The 26552-nt window shown below is 34.9% G+C and overlaps 1 protein-coding gene across 7 annotated transcripts in view; it reads right to left on the reverse strand.

The window, feature by feature from the left end:
* ATRX (ATRX chromatin remodeler) overlaps positions 1–26552 on the reverse strand; it is a 242595-nt gene that overhangs the window by 42409 nt on the left and 173634 nt on the right. For all 7 annotated transcript variants that reach the window (XM_059909868.1, XM_059909864.1, XM_059909863.1 and 4 more), the window contains 3 exons: positions 23914–24067; positions 21055–21161; positions 15290–15398 (listed from right to left, as the gene is read on the reverse strand). In XM_059909868.1, coding sequence (XP_059765851.1) covers positions 15290–15398; positions 21055–21161; positions 23914–24067 — 370 coding nt within the window. The remainder of the gene's footprint in view (positions 1–15289; positions 15399–21054; positions 21162–23913; positions 24068–26552) is intronic.

Raw genomic sequence — 26552 nt, forward strand, 5'->3', positions numbered from 1 at the left:
TCATAAATGGGTTTTGAATTTTGTAGAAAGTTTTTTCTGCATGTATTGTGATAATCATATGGTTTTTATCCTTCAATTTGTTAATATGGTGTATCAAAATGATTGATTTGTGTATATTGAAGAATCTTTGCATTCCTGGGATAAACCCCACTTGATCATGGTGTACGATCCTTTTAATGTGCTGCTGGATTCTGTTTGCTAGTATTTTGTTGAGGATTTTTGCATCTGTGTTCATTAGTGATATTGGCCTGTAGTTTTCTTTTTTTGTGACATCTTCGTCTGGTTTTGGTATCAGGGTGATGGTGGCCTCATAGAATGAGTTTGGGACTGTTCTTCCCTGTGCTATATTTTGGAAGAGTTTGAAAAGGATAGGTGTTAGCTCTTCTCTAAATGTTTGAGAGAATTCCCCCGTGAAGCCAACTGGTCCTGGGCTTTTGTTTGTTGGAAGATTTTTAATCACAGTCTCAATTTCAGTGCTTGTGATTGGTCTGTTTATATTTCCTATTTCTTCCTGGTTCAGTCTCGGAAGGTTCTGCTTTTCTAAGAATTTGTCTGTTTCTTCCAGGTTGTCCATTTTACTGGCGTATAGTTCCTTGCAGTAATCTCTCATGATCCTTTGTATTTCTGCAGTGTCATTGTGACTTCTCCTTTTCACTTCTAATTCTGTTGATTTGAGTCTTCTCCCTTCTTTTCTTGATGAGTCTGGCTAATGGTTTGTCAATTTGTTTCCCTTCTCAAACAACTAGCTTTTAGTTTTATTGATCTTTGCTATCGTTTCCTTCATTTCTTTTTCATTTATTTCTGATCTGATCTTTATGCTTTCTTTCCTTCTGCTAACTTTGGGGTTTTTTTCTTCTTCTTTCTCTAATTGCTTTAGGTGTAAGGTTAGGTTGTTTATTTGAGATGTTTCTTGTTTCTTGAGGTAGGATTGTATTGCTATAAACTTCCCTCTTAGAACTGCTTTTGCTGCATCCCATAGGTGTTGGGTCATCGTGTTTTCATTGTCATTTGTTTCTAGGTATTTTCTGATTTCCTCTTTGATTTCTTCAGTGATCTCTTGGTTATTTAGTAGTGTACTGTTTAGCCTCCAGGCGTTTGTATTTTTTACAGTTTTTTTCCCATAATTGATACCTAGTCTCATAGTATTGTGGTTGGAAAAGACACTTGATACGATTTCAATTTTCTTAAATTTACCAAGGCTAGATTTGTGCCCCAAGATATGATCTATCCTGGAGAATGTTCTATGCGCACTTGAGAAGAAAGTGTATTCTGCTGTTTTTGGGTGGAATGTCCTATAAATATCAATTAAGTCCATCTTGTTTAATGTATCATTTAAAGCTTGTGTTTTCTTATTGATTTTCATTTTGGATGATCTGTCCATTGGTGAAAGTGAGGTGTTAAAGTCCCCTACTATGATTATGTTACTGTCGATTTCCCCTTTTATGTCCATTAGCATTTGCCTTATGTATTGAGGTGCTCCTATGCTGGGTGCATAAATATTTACAATTGTTATATCTTCTTCTTGGATTGATCCCTTGATCATTATATAGTCTCCTTCTTTGTCTCTTGTAATAGTCTTTATTTTAAAGTCTATTTTGTCTCATATGAGAATTGCTACTCCAGCTTTCTTTTGATTTCCATTTGCATGGAATATCTTTTTCCATTCCCTCATTTTCAGTCTGTATGTGTCCCTAGGTCTAAAGTGGGTCTCTTGTAGACAGCATATATACGGGTCTTGTTTTTTTATCCATTCAGCCAGTCTATGTCTTTTGCTTGGAGCATTTAATCCGTTTACATTTAAGGTAATTAACGATATGTATGTTCCTATTACCATTTTCTTAATTGTTTTGGGTTTGTTATTGTAGGTCTTTTACTTCTCTTGTGTTTCCTGCCTAGGGAAGTTTCTTTAGCATTTCTTGTAAAGCTGGTTTGGTGGTGCTGAATTCTCTTAGCTTTTGCCTGTCTGTAAACGTTTTAATTTCTGTCAAATCTGAATGAGATCCTTGCTGGGTAGAGTAATCCTGGTTGTAGGTTTTTCCCTTTCATCACTTTAAATATGTCCTGCCACTCCCTTCTGGCTTGCAGAGTTTCTGCTGAAAGATCAGCTGTTAACCTTACAGGCATTACCTTGTATGTTATTTGTTGTTTTTCCCTTGCTGCTTTTAATATTTTTTCTTTGTATTTAATTTTTGATAGTTTCATTAATATGTGTCTTGGTGTGTTTCTCCTTGGATTTATCCTGTATGGGACTCCCTGCACTTCCTGGACTTGATTGTCTATTTCCTTTCCCATATTAGGCAAGTTTTCAACTATAATCTCTCCAAATATTTTCTCAGTCCCTTTGTTTTTCTCTTCTTCTTCTGGGACCCCTATAATTTGAATGTTGGTGCATTTAATGTTGTCCCAGAGGTCTCTGAGACTGTTCTCAATTCTTTTCATTCTTTTTTCTTTTTTTTTTTAAATTTATTTATTTTGGGCTGCATCGGGTCTTCACTGCAGTGCACGGGCTTCTCATTGAGGTGGCTTCTCTTGTTGTGGAGCACGGGCTCTAGGCACGCGGGCTTCAGTAGTTGTGCCTTGCGGGCTCTAGAGTGCAGGCTCAGTAGTTGTGGCACATGGGCTTAGTTGCTCCGTTGCATGTGGGATCTTCCCAGACCAGGGCTCGAACCCATGTCCCCTGCATTGGCAGGTGGATTCTTAAATGCTGCGCCACAAGCAAAGCCACATTCTTTTTTTCTTTATTCTGCTCTCCAGTAGTTATTACCACTATTTTATCTTCCAGGTCACTTATCCGTTCTTCTGCCTAAGTTATTCTGCTATTGATTCCTTCTAGAGAATTTTTAATTTCATTTATTGTGTTGTTCATCATTGTCTGTTTGCTCTTTAGTTCTTCTAGGTCCTTGTTAAACGTTTCTTGTATTTTCTCCACTCTATTTCCAAGATTTTGGATCATCTTTACTATCATTACTCTGAATTCTTTTTCAGGTAGACTGCCTATTTCCTCTTCATTTGTTTGGGCTGGTGGGTTTTTACCTTGCTCCTTCACCTGTGGCATATTTCTCTGTCATCTCATTTTGCTTAACTTACTGTGTTTGGGGTCTCATTTTTTGAAGGCTGCAGGTTCATAGTTCCTGTTGTTTTTTGTTGTCTGCCCCCAGTGGCTACGGTTGGTTCACTGGGTTGTGTAGGCTTCCTGGTGGAGGGGAATGGTGCCTGTGTTCTGGTGGATGACTCTGGATCTTGTCTTTCTGGTGGGCAGGACTGCGTCCAGTGGTGTGTTTTGGGGTGTCTGTGACCTTATTATGATTTTAGGCAGCCTCTCTGCTAATGCATGGGGTTGTGTTCCTGTCTTGCTAGTTATTTGGCATGGGGTGTCCAGCACTGGAGCTTGCTGGTCATTGAGTGGAGACGGGTCTTAGAGTTGAGATGGACATCTCTGGGAGAGCTCTCACCGATTCATATTACGTGGGGCTGGGAGGTCTCTGGTGCTCCAGTGTCCTGAACTTGGCTATCCCACCTCAGAGGCACAGGCCTGACACCCAGCCAGAGCACCAAGACCCTGTCAGACACACAGCTTTTTTCCCTTTTCCTTTGTGCTTCATCTAGTTTCACTTGCTTGTAGAGTGTGGCGTGCAGAAGCCTTGCCCTGGGTGCTGCAGACCAGAGTTCGTAGTGCGAAAATCTGAACAGAAGTTCTTAATTTTAATGAAGCTCACCTTATCAATCTTTCCTTTTATGGTTAGCAGTTTGTGTGCCCTGTTTATGAAAAATTTCTCACTACAATTCAGGAAAATACTCCATGCTGTTGCCTTCTAAAACCTTTATGTTTTAGCTTCAACACTGAAATCTATGAACTACTGTGAATTATTTATTCAGGAAAATACAGATTAAGACTATGAAGCCTTACTGCTACATATCTATGACAATGGCTTAAAAAAACAGACATCATCAAGTGATAATGAGGACAGATAACAAATGAAACAGGTACTCTACTAGCTGGAGTGCAAATTGGTACAACCATTTTGGAAAAATGTTTTGGCAGTATAAGCTAAAGCTGAATACGCACATACCTATTACGTAGCAATCCCACTTCTAGACATACATACACAACACAAGCACATGCATATGTTTACTCTAAGACAGATATAGTTCTTTAAAAGTGTAATCTTTGGACTTCCAATTCTGGAAAGATGGAATAGACATGCTGTTCCCTATTCCTCACCATAAGTACAGCTAAAATGCGTGGATATTATATATAAGGTGAACATAAGATTTTTCTGAAAAGTGAGGAGAAGGAAGCATACTGGCTTGGGACCTAAGGCAGAACATGGCAGTGAGTTCCGTAGGCTTTCTTTTTGCCTCATATATCCCAGACTGAGTGCTGAAGAGCGCAGCAATCTGGAAATATCAGTGGGTGCTGTCAAAATAAATCTCCAAGAAAAGTCTGCTCTCTCTAGCCAAAGGACCAAACAAGGGGCAGACTAGTAAGACAGAGAGCTTTAAAACAACAACCGTTTGACTCCAGTCAAATGGTACAGGAAAAATGCAGTGTACCTCCACCCCTGTCATTAAAGGCTGAGTGGGAAGCCCAAACTTCTACCCTCATGTAGTTGTAACAAGGCATATTGCCAGACAGTGCTGTCAGGTAAGTTTGAGTTAACAAAGTCCTCCCAGCAGTGTCAGAGAAGACCACATAGGGAACGAGGATATCCACCCCCACCCAGTGGTTATAAGAAAAACCCTCTCCCCCACTACTGGGTTAGTATCAAAGGAGGTCTAGTGGAGAATCAGGAGTTATAACACAACCCATACAGAAGAACAAAATGGAAATTTTAGAACTGAAAAGTACAGTAACAAGAAACTCAATAGATAGGCTCAACAGTAGAATGTAGAGAACATTCAATGAACTTTGAAAACAGAAGAACAGAAATGACCCAATCTGAATAACAGAAATAAAAAAAAAAGAAATAACAGAGACTCTGGGACCTATAGGACTATAATAAAGATCTAACAGTCTTGTCATCAGAGTCCTAAAAGGAGAAGAGAAAAAAAGAACGGGCTATAAAGGTATTCAAAGAAATAACAGCTGAAAATTACCAAAACTTAGCAAGAAACACAAACCTAGAAATTTAAGAAGCTGAATGAAACACAAACAACATAAAACCAAAGAAATCCATGCCAGGACACACCATAGTCAAACTTCTAAAAACTAAGATAAAGAAAAACTCTTGAAAGAAGTGAGAGAGAAACAAGCCCTTAATGACAGGAGAAAAAGCCAATTTGAAAAATAGCAGGTTTTTTAAAAATTAAAATATATCTGACATAATAACTTTGTGTAAAATTAAGGTATACAACATGTTAATTTGATACATTTATATATTGTAATATGATTGGCATTGTAGTGACAACTGGATTCCGAGGTTACATAATTATTTCTTTTTAGTGGTTGGAATAATTAAGTTCTAGCCTCTTAGCAAGTTTGATGATTATAATAAAATATTGTCTGTATCACTAATTGGTTCAGCCACTATGGAAAACAACATGGAGGTTCCTCAAAAAATTAAAAATAGAACTACCACATTATCCAGCAATTCCACTTCTGGGTATATATGCAAAAGAAATTAATACAGGATGTCAAAGAAATATCTGCACACTCATGTTTACTGCAGCATTATTCACAACAGCCAAGATATCGAAACAACCTAAGTGCCCATCAGTGGATGAATGAATAAAAAAGATGTGGGATATATATAAAATGGAATATTATTCAGCCAAGAAGGATATCTTGCCATATGTGACAACACAGATAAACCTTGAGTACATTATGCTAAGTGAGATAAGTGAGACAAAGACAAGGATTTTATGGTATCACTTACATGTAGAATCTAAAAAAGCCAAACTTGTAAAAATAGCCAATTTTAAGAAATCATGGAGGCTAGGAGGAAGTGGCACAACATTTTTCAAGTGCTAAAAGAAGAGAACTGCCAACTCAGAATTCTATACCCAGTTAAGATATTCTTCAAAAATGATGGGAAAAATCAATAAATTCTCAAATGAGGGTACTCAGAAAATTTGCTGCCAGTAGATCTGCCCTAAAAGAATGGCTAAAGAAAGTTCTCTTCTTTAAAAAAAAAAAAGGAAATTATAAAAGAAATATGAAACATTAGGAAGGAGGAAACAAAAATGAAAAGAACAAAAATTATGAGTAAATAAAATAGATTTTCCTTCTCTTAAGTTTTCTAAATTATATTTGATGGTTGAAGAAAAAATTATTATGGTTCTTAATGTGGTAATCTATTTATGTAAAGAAAACATTTAAGATAATTATAAATGGGGGAGAGAAAGGGACATAAAGAAGCAAAGGTTTCTACACTTCAATCAAAATGGTAAAATGATGACACCAGTAGACTATGATCAGTTATGTACGTATAATACTTAGAGCAACCACTATAAAAGTTATACAAAGATACACTAAAAAACACTATAGAGGAATCAATATGGAATTCCAAAAATTGTAAAAGTAACCCACAGGAAGGGTAGGAAAAGAAATCAGAAGCAAAAGAAAACAGAATTAAAGACAACAAACTGAACAAAAACTGAAATGGCAGCCTCAAGCTCTGTATTAAATGTACATGGTTGTACACCTGAAACTAATATAATGTTATATGCCAATTATACCTCAGTAAAAAAAAATTGTAAATGGTCTATATGCACCATTTAAAATAAAGAGATTAACAGAATGGGTAAAAAAAAAATAATGCAACCATACGCTGTCTACAAGAAACTCACTTCAAATATAACAAAACAGGTAGGTTGAAAGTAAAAGGATGAAAAAAGATATAACAAGTAAACATCAATCAAAATAAAGCAGGAGAAAGTAGGCATAGAGGGAACTTTCCTCAACATAATAAAGGCCATTTATGACAAACCCACAGCCAACATTGTCCTCAATGGTGAAAAACTGAAACCATTTCCACTAAGATCAGGAACAAGACAAGGTTGCCCACTCTCACCACTATTATTCAACATAGTTTTGGAAGTGTTAGCCACAGCAATCAAAGAAGACAAAGAAATAAAAGGAATCCAAATCGGAAAAGAAGAAGTAAAGCTGTCACTATTTGCAGATGACATGATACTATACATAGAGAATCCTAAAGATGCTACCAGAAAACTCCTAGAGCTAATCAATGAATTTGGTAAAGTAGCAGGATACAAAATTAATGCACAGAAATCTCTTGCATTTCTATACACTAATGACGAAAAATCTGAAAGTGAAATTAAGAAAACACTCCCGTTTACCACTGCAACAAAAAGAATAAAATATCTAGGAATAAACCTACCTAAGGAGACAAAAGACCTGTATGCAGAAAATTATAAGACACTGATGAAAGAAATTAAAGATGATACAAATAGATGGAGAGATATACCATGTTCTTGGATTGGAAGAATCAACATTGTGAAAATGACTATACTACCCAAAGCAATCTACAGATTCAATGCAATCCTTATCAAACTACCACTGGCATTTTTCACAGAGCTAGAACAAAAAATTTCACAATTTGTATGGAAACAGAAAAGACCCCGAATAGCCAAAGCCATCTTGAGAAAGAAAAACAGAGCTGGAGGAATCAGGCTCCCTGACTTCAGACTATACTACAAAGCTACAGTAATCAAGACAATATGGTACTGGCACAAAAACAGAAACATAGATCAATGGAACAGGATAGAAAGCCCAGAGATAAACCCACGCACATATGGTCACCTTATCTTTGATAAAAGAGGCAGGAATATACAGTGGAGAAAAGACAGCCTCTCCAATAAGTGGTGCTGGGAAAATTGGACAGGTACATGTAAAAGTATGAAATTAGAACACTCCCTGACACCATGCACAAAAATAAACTCAAAATGGATTAAAGACCTAAGTGTAAGGCCAGACACTATCAAACTCTTAGAGGAAAACATAGGCAGAACACTCTATGACATACATCACAGCAAGATTCTTTTTGACCCAGCTCCCAGAGAAATGGAAATAAGAACACAAATAAACAAATGGGACCTAATGAAACTTAAAAGCTTTTGCACAGCAAAGGAAACCATAAACAAGACCAAAAGACAACCCTCAGAATGGGAGAAAATATTTGCAAATGAAGCAACTGACAAAGGATTAATCTCCAAGATTTACAAGCAGCTCATGCAGCTCAATAACAAAAAAACGAACAACCCAATCCAAAAATGGGCAGAAGACCTAAACAGACATTTCTCCAAAGAAGATATACAGATGGCCTACAGACACACGAAAGAATGCTCAACATCATTAATCATTAGAGAAATGCAAATCAAAACTACAATGAGATATCATCTAACACTGGTCAGAATGGCCATCATCAAAAAATCTACAAACAATAAATGCTGGAGAGGGTGTGGAGGAAAGGGAACACTCTTGCACTGTTGGTGGGAATGTAAATTGATACAGCCACTATGGAGAACAGTATGGAGGTTCCTTAAAAAACTACAAATAGAACTACCATACGACCCAGCAATCCCACTACTGGGCATATACCCTGAGAAAACCATAGTTCAAAAAGAGTCATGGGGCTTCCCTGGTGGCGCAGTGGTTGAGAGTCTGCCTGCCAATGCAGGGGACACGGGTTCGAGCCCTGGTCTGGGAAGATCCCACGTGCCGCGGAGCAGCTGGGCCCGTGAGCCACAATTACTGAGCCTGTGCATCTGGAGCCTGTGCTCCGCAACAAGAGAGGCCGCGATAGTGAGAGGCCCACGCACCGCGATGAAGAGTGGTCCCCGCTTGCCACAACTAGAGAAAGCCCTCGCACAGAAACGAAAACCCAACACAGCCATAAATAAATAAATAAACAAATACTTTAAAAAAAAAAAAAAAGAGTCACGTACCAAAATGTTCATTGCAGCTCTATTTACAATAGCCAGGACATGGAAGCAACCTAAATGTCCATCGACAGATGAATGGATAAAGAAGATGTGGCACATATATACAATGGAATATTACTCAGCCATAAAAAGAAATGAAATGGAGGTATTTGTAATGAGGTGGATGGAGTTAGAGTCTGTCATACAGAGTGAAGTAAGTCAGAAAGAGAAAAACAAATACAGTATGCTAACACATATACACGGAATCTAAGGAAAAAAAAAAAGGCCATGAAGAACCTAGTGGCAAGATGGGAATAAGACACAGACCTACTAGAGAATGGACTTGAGGATATGGGGAGGGGGTGGGGTGAGATGTGACAGGGTGAGAGAGTGTCATGGACATATATACACTACCAAATGTAAAATAGATAGCTAGTGGGAAGCAGCCGTATAGCACAGGGAGATCAGCTCGGTGCTTTGTGACCACCTAGAGGGGTGGGATGGGGAGGGTGGGAGGGAGGGAGATGCAAGAGGGAAGAGATATGGGAACATATTGTATATGTATAACTGATTCACTGGGTTATGAAGCAGAAGCTAACACACCATTGTAAGGCAATTATACTTCAATAAAGATGTTTAAAAAAATAAAAAATAAAAAAATAAAGCAGGAGTGGCCATATTAGCATGAAATAAAGTATGTTTCAGACCAAAGAAAATTACAAGTAATAGTGAGGGACATAAATGTGTATACAGGAAACAACAGAGCTGAAAATATGAGAAGTAAAAACCTTGAGAAACAGACAAATCCACAATTATAGTTGGAGGTTTCAAACCTCCTCTCTCAAAAATCAGTAACCAACTAGACATAAAGAAGAATACAACAATCCCATTAAATAACAGGATCTGATCAACATTTATAGGAAACTCTGGTCAACAATTGCAAAAAATACATTCTTTTCAAGGGCCCATGTATGATATACCAAGATGTTCTATATCTTGATCCATTAAACAAAACACAACAAAGTTAAAAACTGAAATCATACAGAGTATATTCTCTGAACAGAACTGAATCAAACTAGAAATCAATAACAGAAAAATAATAGAAATCTCCAAATGCTTGGAAATTAAACAAGATACTTCTAGCTATGACTCAAAATGGAAGTCTCAAAAGAAAAAATACACTGAACTGAATGGAAATGAAAATAAAACACATCAAAATTTGTATGACAGCTAAAGCAGTGCTGAAAGGGAAATTTACAGCACTAAATGCTTATATTAGAAAAGAGAAAAAGTCTTAAATGAGTAATTTAAGGTTCCACCTCAAGGAAGTAGAAAACGATGAGCAAACTAAGTCAAAACAAGATGAAACTAAAACAGAAAGAAAAAATAGAGAAAATCAATTAAATAAAAAGCTGGTTCTTTGAAAAGATCAATAAAATTGACAAGCCTCTAGCAAGACTGACAAAAACAAGAGAATACACAATTACCAATACCATGAATGAAACAGAAGCTATCACTATAGATCCTAAAGACATCAAAAGGATAATAAGGGAATGCTATGAACAGTTCTATACGTAAATTTGAAATGAACCAATTCCTCAAAAAGCACAAACTACCACAACTCATTCAATGTGAAATAATTTGAATAGTCTTATAACAATTAAGGAAATTGAATTAATGATTTAAAAACTCACAAAAAGAAATTTCCAAGGCCAGAAAGTTTCACTGGCAAATTCTACCAAAAATTTAAGATTAATTAACACAAATTCTACACATCTCTTTTAGAAAACAGAAGGGGGAACACTTCTCAACACATTTTATGAGGCCAATACCATCCTGATACCAAAATTAGACAAAGACAGTATAAAAACAACCGGATACAGACCAATATCTCATAAATATTCCCCAACAAAATATTAGCAAATAGAAGCCAGCGCTATATAAAAAGAATTATACATCATGGCCAAATGGGTTTTATTCCAGGGATGCAAGGCTGTTCAGCTTGAAAATCAAGCTATGTAATATACCATGTTAACAGGCTAAAGAAAAAAAAATATTTATCATATTAAGTGAGAAAGAAAAAGCATGTGACAAAATTATACACCCATTCATAGTAAAAACTCTTAGCAAACTAGGAATAGAGATGAATAGCAGGGAACTTGAACTTAATAAAGAGTATCTACAAAAAATCTACAGATATATCACAGTTATCAACACTGAATGCTCTTCTCTTAAGATCAAGAAGGCAAGGATGTCCACTCTCATCACTGCTATTCAACATGTTACTGAAGTTCTAGCCAGTGCAACAAGACAAGAAAAGGAAACAAACTACATTCAGATCGGAAAGGAAGAAATAAAACTATCCTTACTTGCAGATGACATAATGGTCTAGTAGAAAATCTCAAGGAATCTATAAAACAAACTCCTAGAACAAATAAGTGAGTTCAGCAAGATCACAGGTAAAACATCAACACAAAAATCAACTGCATTTCTACATACTACCAACGAACATGCGAAAAGTAAAATTAAAAATACAATATCACTTACAATTCCCAAAAAATGAAATACTTAGGTGTAAATCTAACAAAACATATACGGGACTTATATGCTGAAAATTACAAAACAGTGATTGAAAAAATCAAAGATCTACATAAACAGAGATACTATGTTCACGGGAGACTCAATATAGTAAAGATATCAATTCTCCCCAAATTGATGACAGGTGTAATGCAATTTCTAATAATTCTTGCAAGATTTTTATAGATTAGACAAGAGGATTCTAAAATTTATATATGAAGCCAAAGATATTAGACTAGCTAAAACAACTTGGAAAAAGTAGAATAAAGTGGGAGATACTGACTTGATACTAAGGCCTATTACATAGCTACAATAATCAAGACTATGTGGTAATGGCAGAAGGACAGATATATGGACCAATGGACTAGAACCAAAAAATAGTCCCACAGAAGTAGAGCCAAATGATTTTTCACAAAATTGCAAAAGCGATTTGGTAGAGAAAGGATGGCTTTTTCAACAAATGGTGCTGGAGCAATTGGACATCCACAGGCAAAAAAAAAAAAGAAAAAGAAAAGTGAACTCAACCTAAATCTCACATCATATACAAAAATTAATTTAAAATGCACCTTATACTTAAAATGTAAAGCCATAAACCTTTTAGAAAATAACATAGGAGAAAATCTCCAGGACCTAGGGCTTAGGGAACAATTCTTAGACTTGACAACAAAAGCATGACTAAAACAAAAACTGACAAACTAGACTTCACCAAAATTAAAAAGTTTTGCTCTGTGAAAGACCTTGTGAAGGAAATGAAAAGACAACCCATAGACTGGGAGAAAATATTTGCAAACCACATATGACAAATTACTCATACCTAAATTATATAAAGGATTTTCAACATTCAACAATAAAAAAGCAAACAATCCAGTTAGAAAATGGGCAAAAGACGTGAAGAAACATTTCACCAAAGAGCATATACAGATGATAAATAAACACATGAAAAAAATGTTCAAAATAACCAGCCATCAGGGAAATGCAAATTAAGATCACGAGATACCACTACACACCTATGAAAACAGCCAAGATAAAAAACAGTGATAAAATCAAATGTTGGTGAGGATGCAGAGAAACTTGATCTTTCACACTTTACTGAAGGGAAGGTAAAACGGTGCAGCCACTCTGTAAAACAGTTTGGTAGTTTCTTAAAAAATGAAATAATCACTTACCGTGTAAACTAGAAATCGCACTCCTGGGCATTTATCCTAGAGAAATGAAAACTTAGGTCCACACAAAACCTGTACACAATGTTCACAGCAGCTTTATTTGTAATAGCCAAACCTGGAAATGAACAAAATGCCCTGCAGTAGACATACAGTTTGTATTATACAAGCTGGTACATCCAATCCATGGAATACTACTGTGTAGTAAAAAGGAATGAACTACTGATATACACAACAACTTGAACGAAACTAAAGGGCATTATGCTGAGTGAAAAAGGCCAATCTCAAATGGTCACATATACTATGATATAATTTATATAACAGTCTTGATATGACAAAATTATAAAGATGGAGAACAAATTAGTTATTGCCAGGAGTTAGGGATTGTGGCAACGTTGGTGGTCAGGATGGGTGTGACTATAAAAGGGCAGAAAGAGAGGAATCTCTGTGGTGATAGAATATTTCTGTACCTTGATTGCAGTCATGCTTACAGGAATCTCTACATATGCGATTAAAAAAAACCATAGATATACACACACGTTGAAACAGTGTCAATTTCTTGGTTTTGATATCATAGGTAAGATGTAACCATTAGGAGAAATTAGGTGAAAGGGTCACAGTACCTCTCTAGACTGTCTTTGTAAGTTCCTTTGACTCTAAATAAAATAAATAAATAAACATATAAATAAATATAAATAAAATAAAGTAAAAAAAAAAAAGGGCCCTGAGACTGTTAAAATTGCTTCCTCGCCACATAAGACAACATTATTAGGTCACTAACTTAAAACTTATTTTAATGTGTCTTTCTAACTGGTTAACAATAAACAAAATTATATCTATATTCTATTTCTGAACATTACTGAGTCATGAGAAAACAGAAGATAGGTAGAAAAACAGACATAATCTCTCACATTTGTGAATTTAATCTAGACAAGTTTACAGATTTAGCTACTCAAGAGTAACCCCTCAAATCCATGGAGTTTGTGTGTGTGTGTGTGTGTGTGTGTGTGTGTGTGTGTGTGATGTGTGTATGTGTGTGTATATATATATGCATGGTGAATCTGAATCAGAGACACTTTCTGGCATATGTTTAGGAGGCTTAATTTGTTAGTGAAAAAGCCAAGCTGACAGCTCAACATGCACATTTCATTGTTGTTCCCTACTAGTTACCAAATATGACTATTATGGGACAAATCATATGCTATTATGATATTTACAAATTTGGGAAACTGAGCAGGTCAAACGTTTAGATTAAATTTGACAAATTAGACTAGGATAACTCAATAAAATTACTTCTTCACACTCATGCACAAATAATAATTGTTTAAAACATGGCAAACAAAATATAAAAATGTACTTATTCTTTAAAAAGTTATATAATCATTTTTAAAGTAACTTTACTGTACTCAAACAATCCCTTTGTAAGCTCTCCCAGACTCTATAGATTTTAAATACCTAATAAGAATATATTCCTCCGATGGTCTAACTGGAATTTCCCGTTTTAACCCTAGGTGTAGTTCAGGACTCTGTTAGCATTAAAACACGTTTTACACACAAAATATAATACCTTTCATACTTAGAACATTTATTAAGTCATATCTTAGCCATCTTTTCATTAAACTAACCCCATCTCTTCATCACTTTCTTAAAGGCAATGCTTTCAACGTGTATGTGTGTGAGCAAATGTTTATATGTATGTATACACATAAATTTTTCTCTTCCAAATGCAGTTCAAGTATGTAATTGCTGATAGTTAAAAGCAACATCAACATCACCTATATAACACAACCTCTACCTGCAGTTGTTTAAAGTATATTATTCAAATTCTTACAATAAGTAAAGAGATCAAGAATACCTTGTTAACCTTAAGACACTCTAACAGATGTATCACCAAAGATGATATAAAAATGGCCAATAAGCACATAAAATGATGCTTGACATCAACTAACATTAGGGAAATGCAAATTAAAATCACATGAGATTCCATTACATACCTATTAGAATGGGTAAATTTTTTTATTTTTAAATATGATAATACCAAGGACACAGAACAACTGGAACCCTCATACATTGCTGGTGGGAATGCAAAATTGTACAACCACTTTGGAAAACAGTTTGGCAGTTTCCTACAAAGGTAAACATAAATTTACCATATAACCCAGCAGTTGCACTCCTGGATTTTCATTTCACTTGGATAAATATCTATGGTCACACAAAACTTATACATGAATGTTTAAAGCAGCTTCAATTTTAATTTCAAAACCTGGAAACAATTCCAATGTCTCTCAAATAGAAATGGTTAAACAAACTACTCATTCACACAACGAATACGTCCATATAATGAAAATAAACCATACATCCATACAATGGACACATCCATACAATGGAATACTACTCAACAGTAAAAAGGAACAAACTATTGACATATGCAACAATGTGGATGAATCTCAAATGCATTTTGCCATGTGAAAAAAGTGAGACTGAAAAGGCTACAAATTGTATGATTCCATAAGTGAATTTCCTAAGGGGTGATGAAACCATTTTATATCTTGACTACATCTTGCATTTGTCAAAAATTATAGTAGTAGACACTAAAAAGTAAATTTTACTATATGTAGATTTAAAATGATTTTTTAAAAACTATCTATACATTCAGAAATGCTTCCTACCTCACATTAGTTTCATCATTAAATTCTTCAGCCCATTTTTTCCTTGATTGAGCAGTTGTAGAACCATCTAAACGGTAATAGTCTATGTTTCGGAGCCACTTCCCTTCACCTGAAAATTCAACAAGAAAAGAAAAAAGAGACATATATTGTTATCCTAGTACTAAAAGATTTTCTTCCTTGCTTGCCATTTAAAAGCTGGTCACAGGCCTTCCCTGGTGGCACAGTGTTTAAGAATCCACCTGCCAATGCAGGGGACACGGATTTGAGCCCTGGTCCGGGAAGATCCCACATGCCGCGGAGAAACTAAGCCCGTGCACCACAACTACTGAGCCTGCGCTCCAGAGCCCATAAGCCACAACTCCTGAAGCCCGGGTGCCTAGAGCCCATGCTCTGCAACAAGAGAAGCCACCGCAATGAGAAGCCTGTGCACCGCAACAAAGAGTAGCCCCCGCTCACTGCAACTAGAGAAAGCCCGCGCACAGCAACAAAGACCCAACACAGCCAAAATTTTTTTAAAAATTAAAAAAAAAAAGCTGGTCATATATATTCAATTTGCATAGCAAGACAAATTTTTTTAATCAAGGGATAATTCATTGTATTACAAATAAATTCACTACAGATTTCCTTCCAACAGATATTGAATAGCAAAGGTACTTTTCAAAAGTATTTCATCTACATGTAAATGTCTGAAAAGATTTCCTTGAGTAGAATCCTATAAAACTTTCAAAAGAATATGATTAAGCTGTATTATGCTCATGAAGCTTCTTTTTAATTAAATCTATAAATGACCAGGTTTCCCACCTTGTTATCAACAAGTTGATACTAAAACAGATAAAAACCAGAGACATAGAACACGTTTATTCATTCACTGAACAAATATTTACAGAATGCCTATTTATGTGCCAAAAATATTCTATGATTTAGCCACAAATATCAGCATATGTTCCTATTTCATGACAATTACATATTTGTGAGCATGTATGTACAAGTAAAGAACTGTGATTTTATAAGTTAAACACTGATCAGACATGTCAACATTTGCACAATGAGGTAAAATTTTACCCAAGCCTGACATTCATACTAAAATACCAACGGATAAAGTACGTATGACACTTTTATATTTTATCATACATAATTTCCATTCTAATTCTTTAACTGCAAATATAATACTACTATTTCCACTCCAAGCAAAATTCATATCATCACACCCTAGAGTCTTAATATAAAACAAGTTGACAACACTGAGATTTATGTCTTTCAGCAAACTTTTTAGTTAAATTCAGTGCGTTAGTTTAAAAAATGCTTTTTGGTAGTATGGTCATTTTAGTAATGTTAATTCTTCCGATCCAATGGCCATACTACCCAAAGCAATCTACAGACTTAATGCAATCCCCATCAAAATACTCAGGACATTTTTCACAGAACTAGAATAGATAATCCCTAAAATTTATATGGAACCACAAGACCCCAAATTGCCAAAGCAATCCTGAGGAAAAAAAGAACAAAACTGGAGGTATCACCCTTTCAGACTTCAGACTATACTACAAAGCTACACAGTAATCAAAACAGTGTGGTACTGGCAGAAAAACAGATGCATAGATCAATGGAACAGAATAGAGAGCCCAGAAATAAACCCACATACCTGTGGTAAATTAATCTACAACAAGGGAGGCAAGAATATATATGGAGAAAAGACAGTCTCTTTCATAAGTGGGGCTGGGAAAACTGGACAGCTACATGTACAATGAGATTAGAACATTTTCTCACACTGTATAAAAAATCAGCTTTACATGGATTAAAGACCTAAACGTAAGACTTGAAACCATACAACTCCTAGAAGAGAACACAGGCAGAACACTCTTTGACATAAAGTGTAAAAATATTTTCTTGGATCTATCTCCTAAGGCAAAATAAATAAAAGCAAAAATAAACAAATTGGACTTAATTAAACTTAAAAGCTTTTGCACAGCAAAGGAAACCATTGACAAAACGAAAAGAAAACCCACAGAATGGGAGAAAATATTCGCAAACAATATGAACAAGAAGGAGTTAGTATCCAAAATATACACACAATTCATACAACTAAATATCAACAAACAAACAACAGTATCAAAAAATGGATGGAAGACCTGAACAGACATTTTTCCAAAGAGGACATACAGATGGCTGACAGGGACATGGAAAGATGTTCAACATAGCTAATTATTAGAGAAATGCATATCAAACTCACAATGAGATATCACCTCTCACCTGCCAGAATGGCTATCATCAAAAAATCTACAAATAACAAATGTTGGTGAGGATATGAAGAAAAGGAAACCCTTTGTATACTGTTGGTGGGAATGTAAACTGGTGCAGCCACTATGGAAAACAGTATGGAGGTTCCTCAAAAAACTAAAAATAGAACCACCATATCATCCAGCGATTCCACTCTTGGGTATGTATCAGAAAACCTGAAAACACTAATTCAAACACATACATGTACACACATACATGTACACAGCAGTAGTCAAGATATGGAAGCAACCCAAGTGTCCATCAATGGACAAATGGATAAAGAAGATGTGGTACACACACACACACACACACACACACACACACACACAGGAATATTACTCAGCCATAAGAAAAAGAATGAAACTCTGCCATTTTCAGCAACATGGATGGACCTAGGGAATATTATGCTTAGTGAAATAATTCAGAGAGAGAAAGACAGATACTGTATAATATCACTTATATGTAGAATATAAAAAAATAACACATACAAAGGTATATTGCAAAACAGAAACAGACTCAGAGATATAGAAAACAAACTAGTGGTTACCAGTGGGGAGAAACAAGAGAGGAGGCGTAAGGGAGGCATAAGGGATTAAAAGATACCAACTACTATGTATAAAATAAATAAGCAACAAGGGTATTGTATAGCACAGGGAATTATAGCCATTATTTTATAAAACTTTTAATGAAGTATAATCTGCAAAAATACTGAATCACTATGCTGTACACCTGAAACTAATATAATATTATAAATCAACTATACTTCAATAAAAAAAATCTATTTCTTTGAGAATTTGGACTAAAACAAACAAACAAAACAGCAAAAGTAAGTATGTCTCATCAAGTCAAATTTTGTTTATGTCCTAAGGACTGTAATATCCTATAACATTCAAATATTAAGGATTTCTGGAATAAATGATCTAGTTTTATTAATGATATTCCTACAAACAGGATGTGTTTCAATTGTTTTCCTTTTAAATAATATTAAAAGTTTAAAAGTCTTAGGATACATCTTAAGGTATATAAGAATAAATTATTCCTGAAGAAAAATCTAAAATTAACAAATTAATAAAAATAAAAACCCCACATGATCATCTCAGTAGACACAAAGAAATCATTTGACAATGTTCAATACACATTCATGATAAGAAAAACACACTCAAAAAACTGGAAATACCGATACACGGAACTTCCTCAACATGATAAATGATATCTATGAAAAAAATACAAATAACACCATACAGAATGGTGAAAGATCAGATGCTTTCCCTCTAAGATTAGGAAAAAGAAAAGGATGTCTGGTTTTGTCACTTTAATTCAACACTGTACTAGAGGTTCTAAGGAGGGAAATGGTCAAGAAAAAGAAATAAAAGTAATCCATATTGTAAAGGAAGAAGTAAATTATCTCTATCTGCAGATGACATGATCTTGTATAAGGAAAATCCTTTAAAAATCCACAAAACACTATTTGAACTAATAAATGAGTTATTATGAAAAACTTAATTTATACATTTGCAGTGAAGAATCCAAAACTAAAAGTAAGAGCACAATTCCATTTACAATACTATCAAAAAGAATAAACTAAATTTAACATAAGAAATGCAAAATGCATACACTGAAAACTATAAAACATTAGTGAAAGAAATTAAAGACCTAAATAAATGGTAAAACATCCCATGTTCATAGATCAGAAGACTTAACATTGTTAAGAAGGCAATACTTCCTAAAATGAACTACAGATTCAATGCAATCACTATCTGAATCCAAGCTGACTTCTTTGTAAAATTTACAAGCTAATTCTAGAATTCATATGGAATTGCAAGGGACCCAGAATAGCCAAAAAAATCTTGAAGAGGAACAAAGTAGGAGTACGCACACTTTCAAAACTTATGTTCAAAGCAAAGGTAACCAAGACTGTGCTACTGGCATGAGGACTGACATACAGATCAATGGAATAAAACTCAGAGTCAAGAAATAAACCTGTCTCTTTGGTCAACTAATTTTTAACAAGGGTACCATGAACAGTGAATGGGGAAAGAACAGTCTTCTCAACCGGTAGACTGAAGTTGGACCTTTACCTCATACCAAATGTAAAAATTAACTCAAAATGCATCAAAGACCTAACTGTAAGAGCTAAAACTATATAATTCTTTGAAGGAAACATAGGGGTAAATAGTCATGGACTTGGATTTGGCAATGGTTTCTCAGATATGACACTAAAGCTGTAAGTAACAAAAGAAGAAAAATAAAATTGGACTTCATCAAAATGAAAACCTTTTCTGCATCAAAGAATACTACCAAGAAAATGAAAAGACAACGAAAAGAATGAGAAAATATTTACAAAGCATGTATCTGATAAGGGCCTGGTATGCAGAAAATTTTTTAAATTAAAAAAAAAATTTTTAAGGTCTTTCGACTCAATAACAAAAAGACAAATGGGCAAAGGACCTGAATAAACATTTTTCCAAAGAAGATATACAAATGGCCATGAAAAAATGGTCAACATTATTAGTCATTAGAGAAATACAAATCAAAATCAAAATGAGATACCATTTCACACCCACTAGGATGGCTATAATTCAACAACAACAACAACAACAACAACAGAAAACAAGTGTTGGTAAAGATGTGGGGAAATCAGAACCCTTGAACACTACTTCTTGAGAATGTAAAATAGTGCAGCCAGTGTAGAAAAGAGTTTGGTGGATCCTCAATACATTAAACTTAGAATTGCCATATGGCCCAATAATTCCATTCCTAACTAAATATTCAAAAGAATTAAAGACAGATGTTTAAAGAAATAAAAACTTGTATACGAATGTTCATAGCAGCACTATTCACAATAGCCAAAAGGAGAAAACAACTCAAATATCTATGAATTAATGAATGAATAATCAAAATGTGGGTATTATCCATGAAATGGAATATTATTAGGCCACAGAAAGGAATACAGCACTGACACTTGCTACAACTTGGATGAACCTTAAAAACATGCTATGCGAATGAAGCCAGTCACAAAAGACCACATATTATATGACTATTTATATGAAAGGTCCAGAATAGGTCAATCTATATAAACAAAGTAGATTAGTGATTGCTTAGGGGTAAAGAGGTAGAAAGGGGGTTAGCAGAATGACAGCTAAAGGGTACAGGGTTTCTTTGGTGTTGATTAATATGTTCGAAAATTGACTATGGTGATAGTTACACAACTCTGAAAATGTACTAAAAACCATAGAATTGTACACCTTAAATGGGTAAACTGCATGATATGTGAATCATAACTCAATAACGCTGTTTAAAAAAACAAAAAAAATTTTGCTACAACTGCAGCAACAAAGACCACATTTATATGGATAAGGACAAAAAGAAAGTACAGAAAAAATAGATGTATTAGGGTTGTGGGTCTGGGTAATATTCTATTGTTAAAATGTTTATACAATATGTTTAAATGAATGTTTTTAAAATTATGATATACAAATGTAACTCACCCTTATAAATAAGAGGTTTATCTTTATCTTCTGTCTTCTCCCTACTAGCCAATTCAAGAAAATCTTCAATCAAGTCCAGAGATATGAGAGACTGGCTGAAAACAAGGCTAAAAAGACAAGTTAGTATTCATGGATTAGAAGATTCACAAACAACACAATTTTAATCTAAACCTCAGTAAATATCCAAAAGAATTAAAAATTAGAAATTTGTAGAAATTAACAAGCTGATTCTAAAGTTTATATGGGTATGCCAAGCATATAGAGTAGCCAAAACAATTTTGAAAGGAAAAAAGTTGGAGGCCTAACTCTACGTGATTTCAACACAAAGCTAGTGTAATCAAAATAGTGTAGTACTGAGGAGACCAACACAAATCAGTGGAACAGAATATAGTCCTGATATAAAGCTACACTATAGTTAATTGGTTTTTGACAAATAGGCAAAAGCAATTCAATGGAAAAAAATTAGTGTTTTTAACAATGGTCTTGGCAAAATTGGATATTCATATGCTAAAAAAATGAATTTCCACCTAAGCTTCAGCTGCACAAATAGGGAATAGAAGAATCTGATTTGACAAAAGTTCTTCTTAAAAAAAAAAAAAAAAAGTCTTAGTTGACCACAAGTCAATATGAACCAGTAGTGTTATTTAGATGTTGGAAAACTGCTCCATCAGACTGCAGGAATGGAAGGATAGGGTCCAGAATAAACAAGAACCAGCCTCACTATAATTCTGTGTTAATAAAAATTCAGCTGAAGTGTTTGTGACCATATTTTGAGATAAGTGCTAAAAAAATGAAATATATTCAAGACCAAGTCAGGACTGAAATTATGCCATACAAAGAACAGATAAATCAACTGAGAAGAAAAAGCTAAAAGTGACGAGAGATAAACCCACCATTATCTGAAGAGGAGACAATTGAAATAGTAGTAGTGATGTCTGCAACCTACTTTGAAAGGCATCAGGAAAATAAGATGGATGATGGATAGATATGTAATAAATGAAGTATGATAAAATATAGAATATAGTATAGATTCTAGGTGACAGGTATATAGGTATTCACTCTAAAAATTATTTCTACTTTTTGTTATGTTTGAAAATTTCCATAATGAAATGTTGGACAAATAAAGAATAGTGGTAATCACAATTCCTGAAATGCAGTTTTATAGTCTTAACGTTGATAACACCTATCAGTTGGGTTAATAACTAAAAATGATCATTATAACAGTATTTTTAAAAAGCAGTAGATACATTCTATTTTAGACCAGGGGGGAAATAGCTATAGGAAGAGTATAAACTAAAGATAAGGATCCATTTTCTAACACTTTGAAGTATTCAACTACAGGGAGCCTTCTGAGATAGAAAATATTCTACCCAGGAGAGGCCAGGAGAACATCCATGATGAACATGGTAGAAGAGATTCTTGAACTGGTTAGGAAATTAATAAAAGACTACTAAAATTTCCCCTATACTCATAAAATTCTTGTATGGTACCCAATAAAAATTAACTTTAAACTACAGAAGTTAATAGATAAAAAAGCATAAGCATGTCTAGAGCATTAATCTCTCTTGGTCTTTCAGGAACTCTGAGCTCAAATATCCACTTTCTACTTGACATCTCTCATGGACATCTAATAGGCCTTGGAAACTTAACAAAGCCAGAGCAGGACTCTTTACTACCTCTAATAAACTTACTTCTCCCTTAATCTTCTCCATTTTAGTAAATAACACCATAATCTACCAGCCACTTATGGGGAAAGCCTGAGGGTCATCTTTGACTACTCTCTCCTTCTTACTGCCCTGCACTTAATCTACCAAGTGCTGTTGTTTCTACTCCAAAACAAACCCTTCATCTCCACTACTACCACTCCATTCCAAGCCAACATCATCCCTTATCTGAACCACTTGTTTCTGTATAAGTGGCAATATGTAACAAAAAAAACTTATAGTGAGTACTTATTAGATGCCAGGTTAGGAGTTAATTAAAAAGGAATAAAACAGTCTGTGTCTTCAAACAACTCACTATCCAGCGAAAAGACACATCAAGTACATCAGAATGTGTTAAGTGTAGAGTAGAGGTGTATTAAAAGGTGGTATGAAAATATAACAGAGCTACCTCTTTCCAGGAAAGTTAAAGAAACTAAATTTGACATTTTTTTAAAATAGAAGATTGTTTTATTTTAACCTTATGTTAAAGTGCTTAAAGTTTTTAACAAAAAAATTGTTATATTAAAAGCATTATATTTTTAAAATATTTTATGACCAGAACTTGGGATCTTATAAAAGCCTAAACAGTTAAGTCTGGTTCAAAACTTTAAAAGTATGTTTTTTAAATAATAAAATGAAGGATAAGATTGGGGGTTGGAATCCAGGGAAGGGAAAGGGGGCACAAATGCTAGAATTAAAACAAACAGGAACAAAAAACAAAGGAGAAATAATAAAGAGAGTAGTCAAAGAGGTGAAATAAAGTCTGAGAGGTGTCCACTAGATTTGGAAATTAGAAGGTCATTAAGTGACTTTAGGGGGGGAAAACTCAGTAAAGTAATAGGGTAGAAGCCGCACTGCATGGATTGAAAAATGATTCTGAAAATGATGAAATACAAATATCAACTAGAGACTTGGCTCAAGGAAATAAGTTCAAGATGCTATAGCCAGAAAGGGAAAACAGCACTTAAGAAATAACCAGAATATGCACTCAGAAATAGTGACTTAGAAGGAAGATAGTTGTCACTACACTAACCATGAAATTACATCTTTAGAAAGGAAGAAAACAAAACAGATTTCTTTAAATAAATTGTTTAAACAATAAAAAGGTTATCAAAAGGTTCATATAACAAAAACAGGAAATAGGAAAAGAACTTACACTTTATCCCCAATTTCCTCTGCCATTCGAAGAATTTCAAAGAGAAGTACCATTTTTCCAGAATGCTCTAAAACCTCAGCATCAGCATCTGTAACAAAATCTTTGTACCAGTCTGGAGCTGGGCTGCTTGGATTAGAAGAGGAAGTAGCTTTACCTAAACAAAATAAATGAAACATAAATAAGTAGGCAAATAAGGGAAGAAGCTGAAAGACTCCAGAGAGGGATTAAGACAGAGATTAAGAGAAAGACATATAGACCAACCAACCCAGGGAGAGAGTGAGAAAGAAAGAGATTGGTAAGGATGTGGGAGAGGGGTGCAAAACACACACACACACAGAGAGAGAGAGAGAGGGAGAGAGAGAAAAAAGACAACCCTAGGAGAGAAAGAGCTCTGCACTCTGAGAGAAAGACACAAGATGGGGGAGGTAAGGTAGAGGGGACCCTGGAAGAGGGAGGTAAAGAGACAGAGAATCAGAAAGACACACAAAGGCACATATAAACATACATATATGCACATAGAGGAAGAAAGACATGGGGGAGGGGCACCAAGTGAGACAGTAAGCAAGAGACAGACCCTGAGAAAGTGCAAGTATGAGAAACAGAACGTGGGGGCAGGAGGGCTGAGAAAGACAGAGACCCAAAGAGATGAAGCCCCTCAGGTCCTGAGACAGTATAAACCCCAAAGCACACCCCAAGAGATAGGGACCAGGAGAGAAAGACCTAGAGACCCAAAGAGAGAGGGAGAGAGGAAAAGAAGAAGGGAAGGGAGACTGACTCACGTAGAGATCAAGGGAGAAAAGATCTTAGGGGCAGGAAACATTTCACTGTGCTACTAGAATTCTGGAAAACTCAAACAAGGATTGATCCCAGCATCACCATATCATGTTAAATCATTTTGCTCTTACTTTCCCCATAAACTTTGACTATAAAAGGTGTAAACAGATTGCCAACAGACACATGAAAGAATGTTCAACATCATTAATCATTAGAGAAATGCAAATCAAAACTACAATGAGATATCATCTCACACTGCTCAGAATGGCCATCATCAAAAAATCTACAAACAATAAATGCTGGAGAGGGTGTGGAGAAAAGGGAACCCTCTTGCACTGTTGGTGGGAATGTAAATTGATACAGCCAGTATGGAGAACAGTTTGGACGTTCCTTAAAAAACTAAAAATAGAACTACCATACGACCCAGCAATCCCACTACCGGGCATATACCCTGAGAAAACCATAATTCAAAGAGTCATGTACCAAAATGTTCATTGCAACTCTATTTACAATAGCCAGAACATGGAAGCAACCTAAGTGTCCATCAACAGATGAATGGATAAAGAAGATGTGGCACATATATACAATGGAATATTACTCAGCCATAAAAAGGAACGAAACTGAGTTATTTGTAGTGAGGTGGATGGACCTAGAGACTGTCATACAGAGTGAAGTAAGTCAGAAAGAGAAAAACAAATACCGTATGTTAACACATATATATGGAATCTAAAAGAAAAAAATGGTCATGAAGAACCTAGTGGCAAGATGGGAGTAAAGATGCAGACCTACTAGAGAATGGACTTGAGGGTACGGGGAGGGGGAAGGGTAAGCTGTGACAAAGTGAGAGAGTGCCATGGACATATATACACTACCAAACGTAAAATAGATAGCTAGTGGGAAGCAGCCACATAGCACAGGGAGATCAGCTCTGTGCTTTGTGACCACCTAGAGGGGTGGGATAGGGAGGGTGGGAGGGAGGAAGACGCAAGAGGGAGGGGATGTGAGCTATATGTATACATATAGCTGATTCACTTTGTTATACAGCAGAAACAAACACACCATTGTAAAGCAATTATACTCCAATAAAGATGTTAAAAAAAAAGTGTAAGAAGAGAGTAACACAAAATAATCTATGAAAGATATAAACAGTTCAGTTTAAAATAAGGAATGTACAGGTTTAACCTGTTTCTGTATCTTCTCTCAATTGCCTTTTAATGCAAAGTACTTTAAATTTTTATATATTTTGTTATAAAATATTTTACATATTCAGAAAAGTATATAGAATATAAAGAACAGCAGTGTTCCCATATCCCATCTTCATCAAATTTTAAAACGCGTTAAATCTACTTCTGATGCAATTGAAGCCTAATATGTGACCCTAACCAATACTGTTCTCTTCTATCCCCCCTTCTTTTTGAAAAGTAAATAAAACCCTTAACTTTATATTTATTATTTATGTTCATGTTTTTATATTTTCACTACATTTGTATCACTAAACTGTAATTATGTGTCATGGTTTTAAACTATATGTAAATGGTACCATACTGTTTGTATAATTTTACAACCTACTTTTTCACTGAATGGAGTTTTTCATTTTCCACTCAAAGTGAGACTTATTCAATAATTCTAACTGCCATATAGTATTCCACTGCATGAATGTACCATAATTTATTAGTTCTCCTGTTCATAGACGTTTAGATTATTTCTCATGTTTGGCTACTGTGAAATAACTGCAATGAACACTCAGTGTTGTTGTATTTTTCTAGAATGTTGTCTACTTCATCTAAGTTTAAAATTTTCTGGTATAAAATTATGCTCATGATTCATAAAATATCACATTAAACATACCTACTTTATATTCTTAT

The sequence above is a fragment of the Balaenoptera ricei genome, chromosome X (assembly GCF_028023285.1).
Source record: "Balaenoptera ricei isolate mBalRic1 chromosome X, mBalRic1.hap2, whole genome shotgun sequence".
NCBI lineage: Eukaryota > Metazoa > Chordata > Mammalia > Artiodactyla > Balaenopteridae > Balaenoptera > Balaenoptera ricei.